Source organism: Diceros bicornis, chromosome 26 (genome assembly GCF_020826845.1).
Source record: "Diceros bicornis minor isolate mBicDic1 chromosome 26, mDicBic1.mat.cur, whole genome shotgun sequence".
Taxonomy (NCBI): Eukaryota; Metazoa; Chordata; class Mammalia; order Perissodactyla; family Rhinocerotidae; genus Diceros; species Diceros bicornis.
Window position 1 is genome coordinate 45684064 of NC_080765.1, and position 23710 is coordinate 45707773.

Sequence of the window (23710 nt, forward strand, 5' to 3'; positions counted from 1 at the left end):
TGGGGGCGCCCCCTGGGGGAGAGGGAGCGACAGGAATCCTGGCCGCCACCTTCTCCCAGCTCGCCCTCGCTGGGTCCTAGGGCTGTTGGGGAACATCACACCTCACAGTGCCCCAGCTTTGAGCTCCTGCTGGGCTGGGTCCCCCAACCACACCCCTTGGGATGGCCCAGGCACCAGCGCATCCAAACAATCCCTTTCCTGCCTGCAACCCTGAGGTTCTGGCTGCCCCTTTGCTACCCACTCCTTCCTCTAGGAACGACTAGGGACCTGGCCCGCAGCCAGGCCTCCCCAAAGGCACGCTGATGAGTCCTCCTTGAGTGCGCATTGGAGGCCTAGCACTGTGTCACCTGCTGTTAAAAGCGATGCTCCGGGCTGGCCCCGTGGCTTAGCGGTTGAGTGCGCGCGCTCCGCTGCTGGCGGCGGGAGTTCCGATCCGACCCGGGGCGCGCACCAACGCACCGCTTCTCCAGCCATGCTGAGGCCGCGTCCCACATGCAGCAACTAGAGGGATGTGCAGCTATGACATACAACTATCTACTGGGGCTTTGGGGGGAAAATAAATAAATAAATAAAATTAAAAAAAAATTAAAAACGATGCTCCTGTACAGGACCCACAGAGTGAAAGCTGACCTGATTTTGACCACCTGGGGGGGCTCTTAGCCTCCCTGTCTGCCTGCTGCCCCTCAACAGGCCCCACCAACTCTGTAGAGCCTAGAGGCAGCTTTCCTTTCTTGTGGGCGATGTTTCAGGGCACCAAAGTCACCAAGCTGGCTCTTCAGTCATAGATGTGAATGGACAACTGAGTCAGGGTCCACAAGACCACCCTAAGTCAATGATTCACTGGAAGGACTCACAGAACTCGGAAAAGCTGTTCTCATGGTTATGCTTTAGTACAATGAATGGATACAGGTAACATCAGCAAATGGAAAAGGTGCAGAGGACAGAACCCAGGAGAGACCAGGTGCAAGCTCCCAGCTGTCCCCTCCCAGTTGAGTCAGAAAGACAGCACTTAATTCTCCCAGCAATGACATGTGAAGTATTGCCAACCAGGGCAGCTCACCTGAGCCTCGGTGTCTGGAGTTTTTATTGGGGTTCCATCACATAGGCATGGAGCGCCCACATGGCTGACCTTAGTTCTCAGACTCCAGCCCCTCCAGAGGTCCAGCTGATACAGTGTGGCTCAAGGCCCCATCATAAGTCACACTGTTAGCATGAGCTCTCTGGCCTGACCCAAGGCCCCCAGTCTTCAGAGACACTCTTTTCAGGCAGGAGAATCCAGGGGCTCAGAGGTTATTTCCTAGGAGCCAGTCAAGGACCAGTCCCTTCTTTGGACCATGCAGGGTGTTGACATCCTAGGCCTGAGCAGCCAAGGATGAAGAAACGTTCGAGGAAAACCCACACACGCACCAGAAGGATTTATTTGAATAAACTGAACTGACTCCAAAGAAAACTGAGATAATACACCAGGCAGCAAACAACTTGGGAAATTCTAACTGGCATCCTCGGGTGCCAGTTCCAAATCAGAACGTCCCTTGAGAATCCAAGGCCTCAAGTCCACTGCTCACTAGCTGGGTGGCCTTTGGACAGGTAACTTCACCTCCCAAGCCTGTTTCTCACCCGCCAAACGGAGGGAGTGTCCTGAGAGGCGTTTACAGCATTAGACGGGAATTCTATGGGAAAAAAGCAATCAGAGAACAAGAACGAGTGTTTGGAAGTTTATAATATTGCTGAAGGAAAACATTTTTTTTTATCCCATCTCACTTTATTTTCCACCATAGTTTGTTTTTTTTTTCCTATTTTTTTATTGATGTCATAATAGTTTACAGCATTTTGAGATTCCAGTCGTACATTATTACTTGTCAGTCACCACATAAATGCGCCCCTTCACCCCTTGTGCCCACCCCCCAACTCCCTTCCCCCTGGTAACCACCAAACTGTTCTCTCTGTCCGTGTCTTAGTTTATAGTCCACATATGAGTGAAGTCATAAAGTGTTTGTCTTTCTCTGTCTGGCTTATTTCACTTAATATAATACCCTCCAGGTCCATCCATGTTGTTGCAAATGGGACGATTTTGTCTTTTTCTATGGCTGAGTAGTATTCCATTGTGTATATATACCACATCTTCTTTATCCACTCATCAGTTGAGGGGCACTTGGGTTGCTTCCACTTCTTGGCTATAGTGAACAATGCTGGAATGAACACAGGGGTGCATAAGCCTCTTTGGATTGTTCATTTCGTGTTCTTTGGATAAATATCCAGAAGTTGGGATAGCTGGATCATAAGGTATTTCTATTTTTAATTTTTTGAGGAATCTCCATACTGTTTTCCATAGTGGCTGCACCAGTTTGCATTCCCACCAGCCCTGAATGAGGGTTCCCTTTTCTCCACATCCTTTCCAACATTTGTTATTTTTTGTCTTAGTGATTACGGCCATTCTAACAGGTGTAAGGTGATATCTTAGTGTAGTTCTGATTTGCCTTTCCCTGATGATTAGTGATGTTGAACATCTTTTCATGTGCCTATTGGCCATCTGTATATCTTCCTCGGAAAAATGTCTGTTCATATCCTCTGCCCATTTTTTGATCAGGTTATTTGTTTTTCAGTTGTTCAGTTGTGTGAGTTCTTTATATATTATGGAGATTAACCCCTTGTCGGATATATGATTTGCAAATATCTTCTCTCAGTTGGTGGGTTGTCTTTTCATTTTGATCCTGGTTTCCTTTGCCTTGCAGAAGCTCTTTAGTCTGATGAAGTCCCACTTGTTTATTTTTTCTTTTGTTTCCCTTGGTCGAGTAGACATGGAGTTTGAAAAGGTCCCTCTAAGACCAATGTCAAAGAGTGTTCCGCCTGTATTTTCTTCTAGGAGTTTTATAGTTTCAGGTCTTACCTTCAAGTCTTTGATCCATTTTGTGTTCATTTTTGTGTATGGAGAAAGAAGCTGGTCTACTTTCATTCTTTTGCATGTGGCTGTCCAGTTTCCCAGCACCGTTTATTGAAGAGACTTTTGAAGGAAAGCATTTTAGCCAAAGGGCTGCATGGTAAAATGGACACAGCTAAAGAATGAATTGGCAAACTCGAAGATAAAGTAGAGAAACACGTTCAGAACTTAGAAGGGAAATGTAAAAAGGGCAGACGACATGAGAGGGAACTGTAAAGGCATGGAGGGTAGACAAGAGTGGTGCTGCGCTGGTCATCGTTTGAGCTGGGTGACAGGTGTAGGGTGTTCTTTGTAGTCATCTACATCTGTGTATATTTAAAATTTTCCATAATGAGTGTTTTTAGTAAAATAAAATAAAGAGTTGAGAAAAGATGGAGACCAGGCCTGGCTCTAGAATCCCCATCAGCAGACTGTTAAAAAGACAGATCTGTCCTCGGTGTTCATTCCATATTCTCCAGGCATCTGTCCACGGCAGTGGGAACTGTCCTAGACCAGTAAAAGTCTGAAGATGAAGACATGTCTCCCCCACTTTGTATATTCCTAACCTAACAGCAGCAGAAACAGGAGCGTGATGAACACACTTGGAAAAAGAGAACTGTGAAAGCCAGCTGCATTTCCAGGTCAAATGTTTTGCTGGGTGTCCCAGTCCACTTGGGCTGTTCTAACAAAATGCCATAAAGTGAGTAGCTTCTAAACAACAAACACTTATTTCTCACAGTTCCTGAGCTGCAGGGCTGGGTTCCAGGTGCTGGCAGGTTCGGTGTCTGGTGAGGGCCCACTTCCTAGGTCAGAGCTGTTGCTTCTCGCTGTGTCCTCACATGGCAGAAGGGGCGAGAGAGGTCTCCGGGATCTCTTTCGGAAGGGCACTAATCCCATTCTTGAGGGCTCTACCCTCATGACCTCATCACCTCCCGAAGGCCCCACCTCTGAACACCGTCGCTCTGGGGGTTAGGATTTCAACATATGAATTTGGGGGGAACACAAACATTCAGACCATAGCACCTGGGCTGTGCGTATTTGACCCCCTTAGTATCACACACAGCAGGTGACCAGCTACCTGCAAGCACAGAAAGTGTTACTGAATGGGTGTGAGTTTTAAGTAACACTCATTGATGACGATAAGGACACTTGCAATGTCTTCAAATCAGACTTACTGTGAAATGCACTGGCTCTTACATAATTCTGATAATCTAGGAGTTCTCAATCACAGTCTCAAGCAGGCAGGATGTACCTTTATCCTCACAGGGTATCAGTGAATCATAAAACTTCTGTTTCGGGCCGGCCCCGTGGCTTAGCGGTTAAGTGCTCACGCTCCGCTACTGGCAGCCTGGGTTTGGATCCCAGGTGCCCACCGACGCACCGCTTCTCCGGCCATGCTGAGGCCACGTCCCACATACAGCAACTAGAAGGATGTGCAACTATGACATACAACTATCTACTGGGCCTTTGAGGAAAAAAAGGAGGAGGATTGGCAATAGATGTTAGCTCAGAGCTGGTCTTCCTCAGCAAAAAGAGGAGGATTAGCATGGATGTTAGCTCAAGGCTGATCTTCCTCACAAAAAAAAAAAGAAAAAAACTTCTGTTTCTTTTGCAATTACAAAAATCGATAACACCGTTATGCAAGTACAGTCATGCACCACATAACGACGTTTTGGTCAACGACAGACTACACAGACGACAGTGGTCCCATAAGATCAGCACCATAGAGCCTGAGTGAGCAGTGGGCTGTGCCATCTAGGTTGCGTAAGTGCACTCCATGATGTTCGCACAATGATGGAATTGCCTAACAACGCATTTCTCAGAAGTATCCCCGTCGTTAAGCGACGTGTGGCTGTACTTTATTATTTTACAAGTATTCCAGCAAGTATATTCCAAGAAGGGCAAGCATTAGTAGGTTAGAAATTTAATAGTTTTGTAATTTCTTTCTAAATGTTTTCTTTTTATTTTGCTTTGATTTAAAAATCTATATTGATGAAGAAACTGCAAACAAGGTGAAAGTGGCCGTGGACTATCGCGTATCAGATGATCTCAGAGGAGTGGAACCCAAGGCTGGCAGTCCTAAGGATGACGTGCTGGGATGTCACATTGACAAAAGTTACAAGCCACTGAAAAGATGTCAGAGGCAGGAGTCTTTATGCCCCCAACAACAGAGCTTTGAAATACATAGAGCAAAAAAATGTTCTCAATACTCAGGAAACTAATAAATCCACATTTTTTTCTCAGAAATCAAGAGATTAGGTAGAGGAGAAAGCAGTAACACCGGAGTAGTCACTGAGCATGACTTTTGCCTAAATCAAGCGTTTGGGGCTGCTCAGAGACCCACCATGCCCTCCGGGGGTAATGAGTCCTTGGAGGGGGAGCTGCCTGGAGGCTAGGTTGATGGGAAGGCTCAGAAAGGAAGGGTCCTTTTAGAGAAGTGGAAAAACCTTAGGAATCAGGAAAGGTCTCTTGCATCCTTCCTCCCCCCAGGGCCCAAGGTTGGTCAGCTCTCCTTTCTTGCCCACATAGCCTCTGTAAGGCCCCTGACCCAGGGGGCCAGGGCCGCAGCTGCAACCAGGGCAGGGGCAATGGACGTCAAGATGCCCGCTGTTCATGGTCAGAGCAGGATGTCAGAGGCAACCGCTTTTCAGGCTGAGAGTCCCGCGTCTCCTCCAGCTATTCCATCTCTGTGAATAATGGGTCCCCTGTCAGGCCCTTGAGAGCCCCAGGTTGAAAATGAACGGCCAAGCAGGCAGGGTGGGTGCCCTGGACTCTGCAGTTCCACTCCCCTGACCCCAGGGCACTGGGCACCAGAGTACAGAGCGCAAAGTAGATTTATCTGGCTTTGCCACTTGTAGAGCCTTGGACAAGTCATTCAACCGTCAGAGTCTCAGTTCCTCTGCTGGAGGATGGAGCTCATAATAACTCCCAGGGAATCAGGCAAAGAGGTATATGGCATGGTTGGCAGAGTGCCAGCACACGGTAAGTGATGCCAGGGCCAGGGCAGGGGAGGGAAGGCCCTGAGGGTCTTGCCAAGGATGTGGAAGAGGCCACGGTTCCTGTGCCCAGGAGCAGTGAGGGGGCCCAAGGCCTGAGGACAAGGAGAGGAGGTGTCAGCCCCACCCCAGGGCAAGCCCAGAAACTCAGGCTGGAGCTGCAATCATTTTCCCTCTCCTGAGTGTCTGAGGACTCTGACCCCAAGAGCCAGCCCGGAAGTGGCAGCGGGAGCGCAAGATGGAGCTGGCCCTCACAGCCACCCTGCTCTCCCTCCTCCTAGGAGCCCTTCAGGGAAGCCCCCCCGCTCTCCCATCCAACTTCTCCTGGACGAGTGCCACAGGGATAGACCTGGACTCCGGTAGGACAGGTATCAGGGTACCGCAGGAAAGAGAGCCAGGGTTTTAGAGCCAGATAAGAGGGGTGTGTGATAAAGAGGGGTGCCCTGTCCCTTAAAGCCTTGTACTCGGGCGGGTCCGCTAAGGAACCCAGACTTCGGGGGCCAGCATCTACTCCCCCAGACCTCAGTGCCTTCACGGCTCCCACCTGAACCCACTGGCCAGGCACATTCTGTGTCACATGGCCCTGCAGTGGCATCAGATTCTCCCCAGGAGCCCGGCTGCGCTGCCCACACCTCCCCTCTCTCCACCAAGCTCCGCTGAGCAATCCAGGCCACCAGTTCCCACCTCCCTCAGCTCAGCTGCTGTGCACCCCCCCAGGGTCGTCAAGTTCTCCCATCAAGGAGAGGGTCACGCCTCCCTGAGCCTGAGGAGGGTCCACGAGAGGCAGGGAGAAAGGAGGGCAGGTCTGTGGGTTAGGGGAGCCCAGAGGTGACCTCGGTAACCCGGCCTGTGGACTCACCCTGCAGTGTGTGGACGCCCACAAGTGTCAGGCCGCATCATGTCAGGGCAGGATGCCCAGTCCGGTGAGTGGCCGTGGCAGGTCAGCCTGAGGGAGGATAGAGAGCATGTGTGTGGGGGCTCCCTGATTGCCGAGGACTGGGTGCTGACTGCAGCCCACTGCTTCGACCAGTGAGTATCTGTGGGGGCACGAGCATGAGCTGGGGCCAGCCGGCACCTACCCTTCAGCCCTCCCCAACGCCCTCCCTTCACCACTTGAACAGGAGCCTCCTTCCCACCTGGGCAGGAGACAGACAGGGGACGTGTCCTCCAGGGTCTCATTTGTCCACCCAGGATGGCCCCAGTTCCCGGGCTGGGCACGGGGAGAGAGTCGGGGAGGAGACAGCCCCAGCCCCAGCCTTCCCATTGTCCACCTTCCAAGAAATGATTCATTTCCCAGAAACCAAAATCTCCCAAATCAGAAGGTCCCTTGAGAATCCAAGGACTCAAGTCCACTGCTCACTACCTAGGTGGCCTTTGGACAGGTGACTTCACCTCCCAAGCCTGTTTCTCACCCGCCAAACGAAGGGAGTAATGGGCGCCATGCAGGGTAGCCACTGGGATGTGCTCAGCTTGTAAAAAAGTCCATCCGTAATGTTAGTACCCTCGAATCAAGATGGCACTTAGCCCCACCCATGGGCCCTTGGCATAGCCTTCTCAACCCCTTGACTTATCCCTCCCCCAGGAAACAGCCGCTGTCTGCCTACACGGTGCTCCTGGGGTCCATCTCCTCCTACCCCCAGGTCGATGATCCTCAAGAGCTCCGAGATGTGGCCCAGTTCATCATCCACCCGAACTACTTGGAGGAAAACAACAGGGGGGACATCGCCCTAGTACAGCTGGCCTCACCCGTCACCTTCAGTGACCTCATCCTTCCGGTCTGTCTCCCCAGCCCTGGAGACCCCCTGGGTCACGGCACGTCGTGCTGGGTCACCGGCTGGGGGAACATTGGCACAAATCAACGTAAGGACGTCTAGAGCGGGGTGGGGGTAGGTGGGGATGACTCAGTGGGGGCCAGTTCTGACACCCTCCCTAGGGCCAGCTGCCCTCGTACAGGACGGAGGTGGAGCCCGCACACACTGGTTTGGCCACAGCAGGGGGAGCCGTTGAAATACTGCCGTTTGCCAATGCAGAAGCCGCCTGCCATCCCATTCCCTCCTTGGGCTCCCCAATCCGTCCTCTCAGCATCCGATAACCGAAGGATTAATGCCAGACCCACAGAGCGCTCCAGGACACTGGCCCCACCTGGGGCCCAGACCACGCCACAGGCTAGTGCCCATGCCATTTATGCGGTTAGAGAACTCGCACGTCACCCTTGTCCTCACGGGCCAGGGTCTGCAGCCTGGCCTCAGTCCTGGCCGGGTGACCACCAGCCTCAGTGGGGCGTGGTTTCCTCCTCTGGCAAGTGGAGATCTCAAAAGTGCCGACCTCATGGGGTCAGGGTGAGGGTTACATGAAATGATGCATTTCAGGCACTTCCAATAGGGCCGGGCAATACGTCAGCCACTGTTGTCCTCGTCATCATCGTCATGTTTGTAATATCACCTCATATCAGTGTCCTGGGGCTGCCGTAACAAAGGACCACAAACTGGGTGGCTTAAAACAACAGAAGTGTATTCCTTCCCGATTCAGGAGGCTACAAGTCTGAAATCAAGCTGTCGGCAGGGCCATGCTCCCTCTGAAGGCCCCAGGAGGGAATCCTTCCTTGTCTCTTCCAGCTTCTGGTGGCTCCAGGCAATGCTTGGTGCTCCTTGGCTGGTGGCTGCATCACTCCGGTCTCTGCCTCCGTCTTCACACCGCCTTGTCCCTGTATGTCTCCCCGTGTTTTTTCCTTTCCTCTCTTATAAGGACACTCTCACCCTAACCCAGTATGATCTCATCTTAACTAATTACCTATGCAAAGCCCCTATTTCCAAATAAGGTCACATTCTGAGGTTCTGGGTGGATATGAATTTTTGAGGGGCACGATTCAACCCACTTTTGACCTGAGGCTTGGGCAGCCAAGAAGGGTAAGGGTCATTTGGTGGAAGTGCCTTGATCACAGTTCATGGCTGTGGCCAGGGCCTGAAACCAGGTCTCAACTCTTGCCCCTCACCCCACTGCGTGTCCATCCCACCCCATTCCCCAGGCGCTGGGAGGAAGGCCGAGGCCGAGGGGGCCTCCACACCTCTGGGCATGCCCCGCCAGGGGGAGAGGGAACAAGTCTTCCTGGAGTTCTGAACATTAAACGCAGGCTCGCCTCACCACCTTGGCCTGTTCGTTGGGGTTTCTTGAGCACAAACGCAGGTCCCTCTTCCTCGGGAAGCGGCGGAGCGACACGCGGAAACGGCTTCTTGTCAGTGGCCCACCCGAGTGTGGGCGAGTAGGGACAAGCCAGCTGAGAGCCAGGAGGCGGCCACCTCCCCTCTGAGCTCTGCTCTCTGCTCCCCACCCCAGCGCTCCCTCCTCCCTTCACCCTGAAGGAGCTGGAGGTGCCCCTCATCGATGCCCAGACCTGTGACGCCTACTACCATGAGAACTCCGACGTCCCCAGCCAGGAGCCCATCATCCTTGAGGACATGCTGTGTGCCGGCTTCGAGGAAGGCGAGAAGGATGCCTGCGGGGTGAGCAAGCACCCCAGTGGGGGCCGGGTCTCCCACTCCCCATCACCACTGGGGCCCCCTAGGGCAGAGGCGGGCAACATTGGTTAAGACACAAGCGGCAATTCAAAAAGAAAAAAAATGTCCCTGGACCCTGTCTCTCTTTCAACGATCATACAAATATTGTCGGAACACGCAGTACCTATAGCTGTGTTTCGGCGAACTGGGACCATTCCCTGTCCCTAAGTCTTTCCCTTTGGGGCCAGAAATTTCTTTTTTCTTTCCAGAAAACAACACTCAGAGCCTTTGAACAAATTTTCCTGAGAGCAGGTCCCTTCTAGACTGGGTCGGCCTTGTCTTTCCTTGTCCTCTCTTGTAAGCAAAACACGCTTTCTCTCACCTCACCTCTTAGTATTGCTTCGTCTCAAACAGATTTTTTTCATCCAAAACGAAGCAGACAGCGTTCTTAGCAACACAGAAGTGCTCCTCAGAGCCCATCCTCTGAAACATACAGTTTTATTTAGAGAATAGAGTGTTCCCATCGTACTGCTTGTCGCACCTGCCAGGAATTTCACCCTTAATTCCCAGACCAGCCACTCGTGCCACCTTCCAGAAAGATCTAATCCACCGATCCTCTGTCCACAAGAGCTGGCCAGCAGACCTGAAGGGAAGTTGGTGGGACTGGGGCCCCTGTGAGCCTCAGACTCCCACCGTGTAGGGAGGGCGGCTATATTTCTGAACTCCTTTTCTCCCCAGGGTGACTCCGGAGGCCCCCTGGTCTGTCACGTTGGTGGCATCTGGATCCAGGCAGGGGTGGTGACCTGGGGGTCCGAGTGCGGCCTCTCCAAGAGGCCAGGTGTTTATGCCAATGTCAGCTTCTACGCCCCGTGGATTGCCAGCACAATAGGGAGCTCAGCCCCAGAACTCAGAACCTTCTCTCCAGGCCTTGCTGGGATCTTCTTCTCTGCCCTGCTGTTGCTTCTGGGACCCCTGGGGGGCACCCCCGACTCCCTGGGGCTTGTCTAACCTGGCGGCAAGCCCTGCAGCCTCAGCCCCTACATTCCAAACTCATCTCTCTCTCAGCTCCCTGCCAGGAGTGCAGGAGGCGGCTTCTTGCAGGGACCCCTCCCCAAATCCCCCCTAGTCAGCCTCTCACGTCCCCCATGGGCCCTAAGTTGCCCTCTCACCCTCCCTGCCGGCCTGGGGACCCCCAGGGACAGAGCCTACTGTTGCCTGCTCCACGCCCACCATCCAAGGCTGAGTCCCAGGGTGCTCCCACGCTCAGGGATTCCCGTGGGAGTTTCTGGGCTCTTGGAACTGGGGAGTCCAGCCCGGCTGCTGGGCTGGTGCCTTTGCAGGCGTGTCTGTCTGAGAGGCAATAAAGATGAGTTGGCAGAAGGACATTCCTCCCCCTGGGTGATCCTCCCTGTGCCTTGGAACCCCGGAAGTGTACATTTGAGAGTATCTACCGTGTGTGGGAGTTTTGCCCTCAGGGTGTCACTGGATGCTCACAGGAGCCCTGTGAGGCACACATTTCTATTATCTCCATTTTTCAGACAGGGAAACTGAAGGGTGCAAGCTCCCCAGCTTGCCTGAGCCCATTCTCTCCAGTAGCCCTGTCCCTCGGCTCAGGGGATGGCAGAGCAACACGTCCTGGAGGTCCTGGGGTCATGGCAGGGCTGGGTGTGAATCCCAGGGTCATGGCAGGCCTGGGGGTCCCAGGGTCATGGCAGGGCTGGGGGTGGATCCCAGGGTCATGGGCAGGCCTGGGGTCCTGGGATCATGGCAGGGCTGGGGGTGGATCCCAGGGTCATGGGCAGGTCTGGGGGTCCCAGGGTCATGGCAGGGCTGGGGGTGGATCCCAGGGTCATGGCGAAGGCCAGGACCAGGCTGAGCCTGCTCTCCATCTCTCTCCTTCTTCCCAGCCGCAATCTCTTGGGGAAGACAGGGAACTGGCTGGAGATGAGTAAGCCGGCAGCTGGAGAAGGGAGCACAGGGTTGGGAGCTCAGGCAGGGGCAAGGGTGTGAGTGGGGGCCCCTGTGGGCCACTATGCAGAGGAGACGGGAGGTGGGAAGGGCGGGCTGAGCCCCTTTGGGTGGGGCCTCAGCCTCCATCCCGGGACACTCCCACCTGTGTCTGGCCCTCCCCACCACGGCTGAGCCCAGTGGTCATGCCCTTCAACAGCTCCCTCCACCCTCAGGCAGCCTGCCAAGGACTCTCCACCCTTTGCAGCTCCCACCTGTCCTTCACATGTCACTCTCCAGGGCTTTCTCCACAGTGTCCCTTGTCCTTGCTGCCTAGCTCACCTGAACCCGTGTACCCCTCCCTGGAGCCTTCTCTGGATACATGGGGCCCACGCGTCCCTGTCACTGCTGTCTGCCTCCAGGGCTGTTGCCTGATTGCTGGACAGCTTGGGAGGCACCTTGGGTCCCTGGGCCTAGCCAGGGTGAGGGGTAGCTGGGTGGAAACAGGGAGCAGCCCTGCAGGTAGGATGGGGGGGTGGCTAAGGGCGGCCACGGGCCCCTGGACGCGGGCATTACAGCGCGCTCCTTGTACTCACGGCCAAGCCTGGAGGAAAGGAGCCTGTACTTGGTCCCCAGCAGCATCCGGACTACAGCTGTGAGCTGACCACCCGGGACATCACTGCGGTCCCCATGCACCCAAGGCTCCAGACACTGCCTGTATCTGACATGTGCCCTCCAGGATGCACTGCTGGGTAACCAGCTGGGCTGCTCCCAGGAGGGGGCGTGTGAGCCCCTCCATCCTCGCCCAGGAGACCCCTCCCGCACGTGCAGCCATGGACATGGACTCCAACTGCTGCCCGCCTTCTCCAGGCTTCTTCTCCTATGGGGACCTTGTGGGGTAGCAGCCAGGTGTGACAGTGTGGACGAGGGAGGGATGGGAGGACATGCTACGCCTCACCTACCTGGAGGGGCCCCGGTGACCTCTGAAGGCCTCCCTGAGCCTTGCAGATGCTGTCTCTGGATTCCAAAGAGCTGACATTCCCCAAGGGGCCTCGAGGGGCCACCTGGTGAAGCCCATGTCAGGGCCACTCCTGGGCCACTGACCTTCCCCCGCTGTCTCCTCCACAGCAGGTGCCTCTATGACAGTGACGACTGGGACCTCCCGAGCCAGAGCCCCCAACCCCCGGAACCTCTGCCAGCCCACACACCTCCTTTCCCCACCCCTCCCTTCCTTTCCTCCTCCATCAACCCTTCCATTCCACAAACATTCACCAAGGGTGTCACATGGTCCTTGGGGGCAGCCGACAGCCACAGGCACAAACAACCAAACAAGATCATTTTGGATATTGCTACGTTCTGGGAAGAAAATAACACACGGCAGCAAGACGGGCAGTCGGTGGGGGTGTATGGGGTTTGCTTTAGATGGGAGGAACAGGGAAAGCCCTGCTGAGGAGGTGATGTTAGACTTGTGTCAGCTGAAATGTGCAGCTTTACCAGGAAAAGATAAGTTTTAAAGAAAAGAGAGGCTTTATTAAAAGATTTGCAAACCAGGGAAGTATACCTCAACCCTCGAGTGGATAGGTGACCCCCGGGGGTGGCTGGTTAAAGGCAAAAAGTGCAGAGTGTGCACAGTTAAGGCTGAGTCCGGCTCTGAGGCCAGTCCTTCCAGCTACAGCGGATCTCCTGCCCGGGGCCCTCTAACTGTCCTCACTGGGGGGCAAGACGACTGCATTGTTCTCCGGCCATCTGGTGACAGTCAAGGTTAAAACGTCATTTTTCATTTCTGCCCATAGTTCAGACTTGAGGTGGTCATGGTAACCATCACCTCGACTCTGGTCTTGTTCTCATCTCGCTTTTATCTCTTGAATGCCATGAAGAAGCCCACCACGTGACTGTCTGGGAGAGGAGTCTGCAGGGAGAGGCTGCCCCACGGCCAGGAGCAAGCTTGAAGCTCACTAGGAAAGGATGGCAGGGGGAGGGGACAGGCAGGTGGTCAGAAGAGGGAGAGAGCTAGAGGAAGCGGCTTTCAAGGGCCGCAGGGAGCCCTGAGGGTTTTCGGCAGGACCTGCAGCTTAAGCGATCCCTCAGGCCGCAGTGGAGAAGGGCCTCCCTGGGCCTCCCGACGGCACCAGGGGGTGGTTTCTGGCGCTGCCTCTTGGACAGTGAGCCACCCTTGGCCCTGACCGCCCGAAGCTCCCAGGAGACTGGCCAGTCACAAATGCTGCGATGCCAAAGGACCATTTTAGGGAAAACTCGCCCCCTCGCCGTGCCCCAGGACCCAGTCCCTGGCCTCACCCTGGGACCCATTCTGCCCCTGAGTCTGCCAGCCCGAGCCCACGCCCACAGCCCCTCTCTCTGCAGGGTGACTTGGCAGGGGGTCATACCAGTGTGTGCAGTCAAGGAGGCGTGGTAACAGAGGACTTCATCCTCTGGAGAAGGTTCTGTAGTCACCAAGTGCCCGCTGTCTCCCCAGCGTCTCCCTCAATGTGCCCCGGATCGAGGATATTATCTGGAACCCTCTTCCCCCCAGCTCCAGGCAGAGACCCTGGCTCTGCCTGCCCTTGCCGCCGGCAGTTGATTCCCGCGACAGTCACCACCCAGGCCCTGCTGGGGGTGCCGCTGGGGCTGGGCCAAAACCCAGGGCTCCCACAGAGTAGATACTGCCTGAGAGTTCCAGGCTGTGGAGGGAGCCCCAGAAGCCAATGCTGGGAAACTCATCGCTCCATGAACCCCACCTCGGCCCTGGTGGTGTTCAGGACACCCAGAGGGGCACCGAGCAGGCACAGCCCTCCAGGGACCCCCATCTGGAGAGTCACTGTTCACAGAGACACTGGGATGGACAGCCTAGTGGTGTCTCTCCCATTTCGGCCATTTCCTCCCCCACAAAACCCCGGGGCAAAAAAGTTTGTGAAAGGCCCATTCAACTTTCAAGATTTAATCTGGAGGAAGGTGATGGGAGGGGCTGGGCCTGCTGCCAGGGGGCAGCCAGGGCAGGCTGGGACTAGCCTGCCTGTAGGCCCAGGGAGGACAAGACCCAAGGCCGTCATTTCCCCAAGAAAGTGCTGTGAGGGAGCTTCTCTTCCTGGCTCAGCCCCACACTGCTAGGCCTCCAATGCGCACTCAAGGAGGACTCATCAGCGTGCCTTCGGGGAGGCCTGGCTGCGGGCCAGGTCCCTAGTCGTTCCTGGAGGAAGGAGTGGGTAGCAAAGGGGCAGCCAGAACCTCAGGGTTGCAGGCAAGAAAGGGTTTGTTTGGGTGCGCTGGTGCCTGGGCCATCCCAAGGGGTGTGATTGGGCGACCCAGCCCAGCAGGAGCTCAAAGCTGGGGCACTGTGAAGTGTGATGTTCCCCAACAGCCCTAGGACCCAGCGAGGGCGAGCTGGGAGAAGGTGGCGGCCAGGATTCCTGTCGCTCCCTCTCCCCCAGGGGGCGCCCCCAGGGGGCCCTGGAGCAGGCGGAAGCAGAGGGGGCGCCAAGTTAGCAGCCGGGAGAGGAGGCCATGGACGTGCGGGTCGGGGCGCTGCTGCTGGCGCAGCTGTTGGTGGGAGTCGAACTCGGGAGGCGGGGTGAGCTCAGGCGGGGGCTGCCGGCCGAGCGAGGGGTGTTGGGGGAGGATGGAGCACGTGGAGACCCAGGGGAGCTTACTTTCTCGCTTCCCCTCAGAGTTGAAGGATCAGGACGTGCTGTTTCCAGGTAAGGCGCCCAGGACACGCGCTTCTCTGCGTAGGGCACCTGGGCCGGAGCGCAAAGGGTGCCTCATCCTTTTTTCTTTCCCACTCCAGGTTTCGAGAACTCGTCGGTGCTCACATGTAACTGATGGGCCCCTGGGGGAAAGGGGCGGGCACCTGCGGACCAGGTGGGGAGGGCTCCCAGCGTCCCCTTCGTAGGGTGACGACCCCAGCACGTGCGCGGTTTCCTGGGGAGCCCCTTCCCTTCGCGCACCCCAAAGGGCGAGGGCACGCGGGGTGGGCCTGTTTCCTGCGGCTCAGCCGCGTGTCCGTCTGTCCGTCTCAGGGCCCTGTGGCCAACGGAACGTCCCGACACGCGTGGTGGGTGGAAAGGACTCGGTGCGCGGGCGCTGGCCGTGGATGGGCAGCCTGCGCCTATGGGGCTCCCATCACTGCGGAGCGAGCCTGCTCAGCCGCCGCTGGGTGCTCTCGGCCGCGCACTGCTTCCAAACGTGAGTCTGGGGCTGGTCGCCCGCTGACCGGGGGGGTCCTGGGGCTGCACCGGGACCTGCGTGCACGCGGATGCGGCCCTCCTTTTCTCCTGAGTCCCAAGCCTGGGGGCAGCCGATTACACCCACAGGAGTTCCCATTAGTGCCCGTGGAGGGAACTCAGTTCAATTTCTTCCAAAACTTTCTTCCCAAACATTCCCGTGCACATTGGTGTCTTGTTCTTTTCTTTTCTCTCTTGTTTTCTGTTCTCTGCAAATGGCACCATCAGCCTTCACCTTCCTCATCCCACCTCCCAGTGGAGGTGTACCAGGGATGGGAGGAATGAGCTGAGGTGGGTAAGTGCTGGGCACAGAGCCTGGCTGGGGGCGACAGTCACCATGGAAGCTGTTTTGATTCCACCCTGCTGAGTGTCCCCTTTGGCACCCAAGCATCTGCTCGTTGTTTTCTTAGGATGGCTTCTGGAGGTGAGGGGCTGGTTGAGAGACTGGCCAGATGAGAGAGAGGCAGAGGGAGGCACCCTCCTGCCCCCCCCCCACTGTCCCCAGGGTCTGGGACTTTGGTTGTGGCCTCTCCGGCCTCTCACCATTTCTCCACTGGAGGCTTTGGTCCCTAAGAAGAGCTGCTAACGGCGTCCAGGCTGAGCCCCAATAGCAACCCCGGCGGTCTCACCTCATGGAGCCGGCCCAGATGTGCTGAGGTGGCCCACCCTCCTTTGAGGACCCCTGACCCCTCTCCTCTGCTGCCAGGAACAAGGATCCCTATGAGTGGACGGTCCAGTTTGGGGAGCTGTCTGCCGCACCATCTATCTGGAACCTGCAGGCCTACTATAACCGATATCAGGTGGAGGAGATCGTTTTGAGTCCCTCGTATCTGGGGCCTACAGCCTACGACATCGCCATGCTGAAGCTCTCCTCCTCCGTCACCTACAATAAGTACATCCGGCCCATCTGTGTCCTGGCCTCCTCTGCCGAGTTCCAGAACCGGACTGACTGCTGGGTGACCGGCTGGGGGGACATCCAAGAAGAACACAGTGAGGCCGGGGACAGACGGGGCTGGGGCAGGGGAGGGAGGCGTTACCCTTGTCCCCCTGTTCGGGCGGCACCAGCCACAGCAGCCCCCCCCTTGGTCCGTGTATAGCTGGGCCCCTCCTTTGGCCGGCTCAGCATTCTCTCCTCACCTGCTTTCTGCTCCTGCTCCCCGCGAAACGGCAGGACCTCTGTACCACGCTGAGTTCCTCTCCCTTCCAGAGACTGTGAGCCGGAAGCCAGGTGGAGAGGGAGACCAGCTGGGCTCCAGACTGCACTCCCCAGCCTGCAGGGGTGTTGGGGGTTGTTGGGGGCTGTGTCAGAAAGGCCTCAGGGGTTGATTCATCCATGTGTTCTTCCCACCTCACCGTGGACGCTCCCCACCCCACAGCCGTCCTGCCCCCCTCCCTGGCTCCTTCATCCCTCCCGAATCTGCCATGGTGGCCTCTCTCCTGGAGTGCTGAGCCTGCTTCTCTGTCCTCGAAATTCCAAGCCATCCTCAAACCTCGGCTCCCACTAAATCTCTGCAAGTCCTTGGGTGGGCATGAGCTGCCACCTGCTTACCTCTCACCATGAATCCCTGAAACCACTGGACACAGCCTCCCCAGAGGTGCCCTGGGGGCCCTAGTCCCACAAATGGGCGTGGTCCCTCCACCTGGATGCCCCTTCCACTGCTCCCTGGCCTGGCCCTTCCTGCATCTCCCTTAATAGCAGCAGTAACAACAGAGAAAGCTCCTGGCGGGCACGCTGGGTGCCCAGCGCTGTTCTAGGCTCTAGGGACTCAGGAGTGAGCAGGGCAAGGTTTCTCTTCCTTCTGGAGCGTACGTACAGATGAGGCTGGGACGTCTTCATACCTACTTTATAAATGAGGAAACTGAGAGGTATGGGACTCGCCCAAGGCCCCAGAAGGACTCAGTGGAGAAGCAAGGGCTCACTGGCCCAGAGAGGGTAATGTGTCCCTAAGGTCACACGGTGGAATTGGCAGGGGGGACAGAGAAGTCAACACTAGACCTGCCTCCCTCTTGAGTTGGGGTCCTTTCCCTTCCCCTAGAAGGGGCTGGATAAAGTGCCCCTCCTGCAGACCTCCCTGGGCCCAAAGGCCTGAATGGATATGAGCCAGGGGGCCTAGCCAGGCAGACTCTGCCCCCTCCCATCCTGGCCCAAAGTTGGCAGGTGGGCACATACAACCCCAGGCTCCACTCATTCTCACAAGTAGGAAGCGCCTTCTGCAGCCCCCCTGCCTGGGGTAACTTTAGCTCTGCCGTGTGCTAGCTGGGAGACCTTGGGCAAGGCACTTCAGCTAACTGTGTCCCAGCTTCCCCATCTGTAAAGTGGGGCGATAATGGTTCCCACCTCATAGGGTGGCTCCGAGGTTTAAAAGTATTCCTACACGAGGGCTTGGCAGAGTGCCTGGCCACCAGGAGGCTCTGTCTACACATCAGCTTCCATGTTAGTGTCCTTGTCCCCTGTAGGATGAGGTGGTGATGGGGGCCCAGACTTGGGAATCCACAGACCTGGGCTCGTGGTGGCTCCGCCACTTCCGTGGTGCTTTGCCTGGGGCGGGGGAGGGCCGTCCTCCCCAGTCTCTCCTTCCCTGAAGGCGGGTCCTGACTGTCTGCATCCTGGGCTACTGCAGGGAAACCAAGTCTCAGGGAGGAGCCGTAAGCGCCTGTCCCTCCACTGGGTCCTTCTGTGAGATTGTTCATCACCCACCATGTGCTGGCTGTGGGCTAGCGCCGAGGACTCATCAGGAGCAATGGCCCAGGCCCTGTGGGTGTCCCAGGGCCAACCCTCCCCACCCCCGTCGTACCCTAAGCCATTCCTCCCAACCAGATGGCAGAGGAGGGGCTCAGAAGGCCATCTCTCTCTGTCCCCTCAACTCCTCGGCAGTGCTGCCGGCTCCCTACGTCCTCCAGGAGGTGCAGGTCGGCATCATAAACACCACCATGTGCAACTACCTCTACAAACAGCCTGCTTTCCGCCTTGACATCTGGGGAGACATGGTCTGTGCCGGCGATGCTGAAGGTGGCAAGGATGCCTGCTTCGTGAGTGCCCCTCCCACCCCAGCCAGGGGCTTCTGGGCCCAGCATCCCTCCACCCAGCCCTGGGCCTGAGAGCGGCCTGTGTCCCTGTACCTCCTTTGGTCCTCAGGGCGACCCTGGGGGGTGGAGACCATTGCCCCTTTAGAGATGCAGGAACAGACTTGGCTGGCTCCAGGGGAGGAATGGGATTTGCACCCAGTCTGTCCAGCCCCACAGCCCCTCTGCTAACCCCTCCTGTCTCGCCCCGCCCGGGGCTCACCCACACTGCTCCCCAGGGTGACTCGGGTGGACCCTTGGCCTGCGAGGAGAGAGGCCTGTGGATTCAGGTTGGAATCGTGAGCTGGGGAGTGGGCTGTGGGAGGCCCAACCGGCCCGGGGTCTACACTGACGTCAGTAGGCATTTCCGCTGGATCCGGACACTGATGGCCCGTGGCACACCCAAGCCGGACCCAACGCAGCTGCTGCTGCCCCTCGCTCTGCTCTGGGCTACCCCACTCCTGTACCCGGCCTGAGCCCAACAGAGCCTCTGAGAGTCGGGGCCATCTGCTGGGTCAGGCCCAGTCCCCTTCCGTCCCCTTCCTAATAAACACATGTGCATGTTCAGTTTGATGCCCTGCAGAGCATCTGTGGACCTGAGGGCCTCCTGGACAGCTCCGTCAGTCACCCATGTCCCGGCCATCCCAGGACCTGTCCCCGGCTCCTAAATCTTCCTCCACCGTCTGCACTGTACAGGTTTTGGTTGCAAACAGCAGAACCCTCTCGGGTCAGTTCAGTCAGAAAGATAGTTTAGGGAAGGACGTTAGTAGCGCCAGGTCCCTGGGGGCTAGGAGGACTGGAGTGGGGGTGCTGTGGAGGACAGCCCCGAGCGCCCCCAGGCTCAGGCTGGTGCTCCCCATCACACAGACGCCAGACGCTCCTGGTCTCACCACTGTCCCGCAGAGGCCAACCTAGGACCAGGACTGGGGTGCAGGTAGTTTATTTGGGAGGTGATACTAAAAGCCCCAGGGAGGAGTGGGGAAACCGAGGCAGGGAGGGAAGAAACCCGATGACGTTTGCCAAACGAGGAGGTTACCATTGTGGGCAACTGAGGCACAGTCCTGCTGGGCCCTCTGAGAACCCCAGGGCACGCGCCTCAGCATCGGCCCCCTGGAGGACAAGGACGCTGGGTATAGGCGTTTCTCTCCTGACCGCCCGTGGGTGGAGGGTGGTCGTGGGGGCGCGGGTGGACCAGGCCCCGGGAGGGGGCTCAGTGCCTGGGGAGCTGCCGCAGCGCCCTCAGGTGGCCTGCGTGGACGGAGCAGCTCCAGCGTGTCTGGCCCTGCATTGGGGTCCTAGAACCCGGCCTCAGCGTGGCCAAGGAACCAGGCCAGTGTGGCAGACTCAGGGGCAGCTCGGAGCTGCTCAGGCGGACCTGCATTTTCACAAGCTCCCCCAGTGCTGTGAGCGCAGGAAAGTGTGAGAAGCTCTGGGAGGTCTGGATTCCTCCCCCAACCCCACTCCCCCCACAACACCCCCCATGGAAAAGGCATCACCTGAAGCAAACCCTCTGCTCACCTGTGAGCCCAGGGAGCAGGCTGGAGGGGGTTCTGCTTCCCCAAAATGGAAGGTCAGCAAACACTGGTGAGCAGCCATAAATAAGACAGATGTCCTCCCCCCCAGGCACTGTGGCCTCTTCTCCCCTTGCTCCTCCACCAGCTCACTCAGGCCTGCATGCACTGCCTCTGGTCTGGCCTCCCGCTTCCCTCTCCCTCTTCCCCTCCCTCCCTTCTCCCCTCAGCTCTGCAGCTGGAAGGATTCAAATCCACACCCAACAAAGCCCACCAGCACTTCACACCCCCTGTGGCTTCCAGTGCTCCTAGGGTCCTGGCCTGGCTGGGCACCCCACCTCTGAGCACCCCCTCCCCCCTTCTGTCACCCTCCCCCCCACGCCAGGCTCCACCCACACTGACCACGTGGCGCCTGTGTGCCCAGCTCGTATGTGCCTCAAGGTCCTTGCAGATGCTGTTCCCCCTGTCTAGAATGCTACACTCGTTCCAGGTTGACTCCTGTGCTTCCTTCAGGCCTCAGTCTGGACGTTGTCTCTTCCTTGGGGCCTGCTGCTCCCTCCACCCTGTCACTCCTGCACATCACAGCCTTTACAGTTCTTCATGACAACTGTCACAGTGTGTCACTAACATGGGCTCTGTGGTACTTTCCCACGTGGCTGGCCTCGCAGTTTGCTGTGGCTGAACATAAGGAGGCCGTTTGTCCCCCGGGACTGCACAGGATATGGTGCTGCCCTAGTCTGTGCTCGGTATACAAGGCCGCAGTGGAACTGCACAGCCACGTGCTCTCCTGGTCGGTGACATGGCAGGGCCAGCATGGTGGAGAAGCCTGACAGCCCCACCCAGAATCAGGGATGGGCTCTGGGTGCGTCCTGGCTCAGGCGACCCGCCAGCCCTCCTGAGGTGCAGGCGACCCCGGACACATCCTGGGACGAGCCGGTGCCCGAGACCAGGGAGAAAGCGAGCCCCAGGGGACCCTCAACACTCCGCACGGGGTCATCACAGGTGCCGACACAGGCAAACATGGTTGAGGCTGGGACGCACGGAGCCCTGGGTGCTGGGTGAGCACGGGCAGGGGCCAGTCCAGGTCCCGGCTCACGCCTCGGTGACCAGGATGACCAGTGGGCACTGACGGTGGAACTGCCTGTCCCGCCACAAGTGAAGCAGGGGTGCCGTGACCTGGTGGACAGTGGAGGTCCTTCTGACTGCTGAGGGGACGTGCACGGTGGGACATGGGAGGCCCTATCTGGTGAGGAAGGTGGAGGCTGGGAGAGGGGTAGCTAGACCATAAGTGCCCAGGGCCCTGTGGTGTGTTTTCCCACCACCCAGTGTTAACAGTGAGGGGCTTTCTCTTGTTAGCAAACTTACCAAGACAATTAACTCTGCAACTTTCATCTTCAGGCTTGAGAACTTCTTTAGCTTGGAGTCATAAGAGTTTTTTTAAAGCGTAATTTTTATAGGGTAAATGTTAGCGTTCCCTTGGTGCCTCCCTCTGGTAGGAGCCCCTGAGCTGACATCCTCCATCTTCTCTGGTGGATTTTTCTCCAGAAAATCGCCTTTCCTTTCAGCAGCTGTCCCTGCCATGTGCCCCATCTGACACAAGGGGGCAGTGGTGAGCTGAGACCTCGCTGCCCAAGCTGTGCAGGTGTCCATCTAAGGTGAGGAAGTGCCGTGGAGTCCCCGGTTCCTCGTTGGATGTTTCCCAGGTAAAGCAGGTACGTGAAAATGCAGGTAACTTACGGTGCCTGAAACAGTGCATATTTCCACGCACTTATTTCTATGTCATGATGACCCCGGCCCCCCCCCCCCCACCAGCAGCCATCACCCCCATTCTCAGTCTCCAGGCTGAGCAGCCTCCCTCTATAGGTCCATCTCACTGGGTCTCCCTTTCTCTCCACCCCAGGAGGTCTCCCCTTACGGAGCCCTATGTCGGGCACAAAGCCACCATCCAGATCACCTGCCTACAGAGGAGATTTGTTTCTCCCTTTAATGTGAGAGGTGGATCAGGGCTTGAAGAAGAACTTACACACGCCCCGTCTGGGCTGCTCATCTTCAGCCTCATCGTGCGGCTGCCCTGGGCGGCGGTTTAAGAGAACAGGAGAAATGGTCCGCAATCGCAGAACCAGACTTCTCTGCAAAGTAAAAATAGCTTTATGATGATTCTAAAAGCAATGCATTCTTGTTAGAAAACGAAAGTCAACAAAAGGGGCCTAAAGAAGAAACTTTTAGAAATCACCAGAGCCACGCTTTTAGCTGATCTCTTAGTACTGGACACTTGGGTTGTTGACAAATGTCACTAAACATGATCCTTTATGTAAATATTTATCTATAAACTTTGGCAGACCTTCCTAATCATGTCTCAGGGTAAGTTTTCTATGAGTGCAACGCTGTAGGCAAACGGGCTCCATGTGGTAAGAGCTTTTAAAGCTTGAGCAGGCCCCAGCGCGCTCCCCCAGCAGAGTAAGAGGGACCCGCCTCCCACTCTGCTTCTGAGACTGAAGACTTCCGCTCCAGATGCTTTGAGAACTTGAAGGATAAAAAGTACGTCTCATTTTTACAAAGAGTAATCACTTTGTTCTTGTAAAATTGGTACACTATAAAAATAAAATAATTTAAGGATTACCAAAAAGAATAGAGAAGAAAAGAGAAAACTGTCCTAAATCCCACCATCTGGAAATAACCATGGTTTCGTTTGAACATCCTTCCAGAATCTGTTTGGAAAGGCAGGTTCAAGGACAGGCAGCTGGAGGGGCGGATAGGGTGAGGTCAGGATGGGGCCTGACACACAAGCCTGCTTCTCCAGACACGTCCAAACTCCAGAGAACAGCGAGGAGATGGTACAGAGAGGACAGCTCTCTCAGGGCGCTGGACCCCAGCGACATGCTGGCGTCTCTCAGAGGAGGGAGGCGGGTGGGGATCATTGAGGGGGGCGGGGGCCTCCGTGGGGCAGGGCCGGGGTTCAGGGCACTTGGAGGTGGACACAGTGGATCAGGAGTCCAGGAGAGGCTCCCAGGTGGACTTCAGGCCCCAAAAAGATATGTCCACCCAGAACCTCAGAAGGCGACCTTCTCAAGAATAAGGGTCTGTGCAGATGTAATTAAGGGAGGGCTCCTGAGATTATCCTAGATAGAATGGGCTGTAAATCCAGACAAGCGTCCTTAGAAGAGACAGAAAAGAAGACACAAAGACACGGGGAGGAGGCCGTGTGCCATTGGAGGCAGAGATTGGAGGGATGTGTCCACAAACCAGGGAACGCCGCGGGTGCTGGCAGCCGCCAGAAGCTGGAAGAAGCAAGGAAGCGTTCTCCTTTAGAGATGTCCTGGGGAATACTGCCCTGCCTAGACCTTCGTCTCAGATTTCTGGCCTCCAGAGCTGGGGAGAATCCATTTCTGTTGTTTGAAGCCACCAAGTTTGTGGTCATTTGTTACCGCAGCCCTGGGAGACTAATATTCTCCCCTCCCGATTTGATGAGTTACATAATTGTTTGGATGTGGTTAATTTTTCTAACCTTTCTATTCTACTCTGTAACCAGGATTCCCACAGATATTTATTTGTTCCATATTTAAAT

The 23710-nt window shown here is 56.4% G+C and overlaps 2 protein-coding genes and 1 long non-coding RNA gene across 4 annotated transcripts; all 3 read left to right on the forward strand.

Moving 5' to 3' along the window:
- The first annotated feature begins 5505 nt into the window (after nt 1–5505).
- Nucleotides 5506–10708, forward strand: LOC131422036 (serine protease 33-like). Its single transcript, XM_058568889.1, has 6 exons — nt 5506–5533; nt 6120–6272; nt 6780–6942; nt 7496–7773; nt 9247–9413; nt 10146–10708. The coding sequence occupies exons 1-6, from the start codon at nt 5506–5508 to the stop codon at nt 10413–10415; spliced, it is 1059 nt and encodes a 352-aa protein (XP_058424872.1). The 3' UTR covers nt 10416–10708.
- A 4136-nt stretch (nt 10709–14844) lies between these two features.
- On the forward strand, nt 14845–19456 carry LOC131422757 (testisin-like). The gene is made up of 7 exons (XM_058570257.1): nt 14845–14919; nt 15017–15046; nt 15136–15162; nt 15368–15533; nt 16278–16561; nt 18447–18601; nt 18874–19456. The coding sequence occupies exons 1-7, from the start codon at nt 14853–14855 to the stop codon at nt 19108–19110; spliced, it is 966 nt and encodes a 321-aa protein (XP_058426240.1). The 5' UTR covers nt 14845–14852; the 3' UTR covers nt 19111–19456.
- A 26-nt stretch (nt 19457–19482) lies between these two features.
- LOC131422758 (uncharacterized) lies at nt 19483–23035 on the forward strand. 2 transcript variants are annotated; one of them, XR_009224143.1, is made up of 3 exons: nt 19483–21391; nt 21711–21857; nt 22046–23035. It is a non-coding gene; the product is annotated as an uncharacterized LOC131422758 (long non-coding RNA). The 2 variants fall into 2 exon arrangements; XR_009224142.1 differs by having other exon boundaries at nt 21714–21857.
- Nucleotides 23036–23710: the final 675 nt, after the last annotated feature.

Coding starts and splice junctions, on each gene's coding strand:
- LOC131422036 (XM_058568889.1), top strand. CDS start 5,506: ATGGACGTCAAGATGCCCGCTGTTCATG. Junction 5,534..6,119: donor CAAGATGCCCGCTGTTCATG/GTCAGAGCAGGA, acceptor TCTGACCCCAAG/AGCCAGCCCGGAAGTGGCAG. Junction 7,774..9,246: donor GAACATTGGCACAAATCAAC/GTAAGGACGTCT, acceptor TCCCCACCCCAG/CGCTCCCTCCTCCCTTCACC.
- LOC131422757 (XM_058570257.1), top strand. CDS start 14,853: ATGGACGTGCGGGTCGGGGCGCTGCTGCTGGCGCAGCTGTTGGTGGGA. Junction 15,047..15,135: donor TCAGGACGTGCTGTTTCCAG/GTAAGGCGCCCA, acceptor TTCCCACTCCAG/GTTTCGAGAACTCGTCGGTG. Junction 18,602..18,873: donor GTGGCAAGGATGCCTGCTTC/GTGAGTGCCCCT, acceptor ACTGCTCCCCAG/GGTGACTCGGGTGGACCCTT.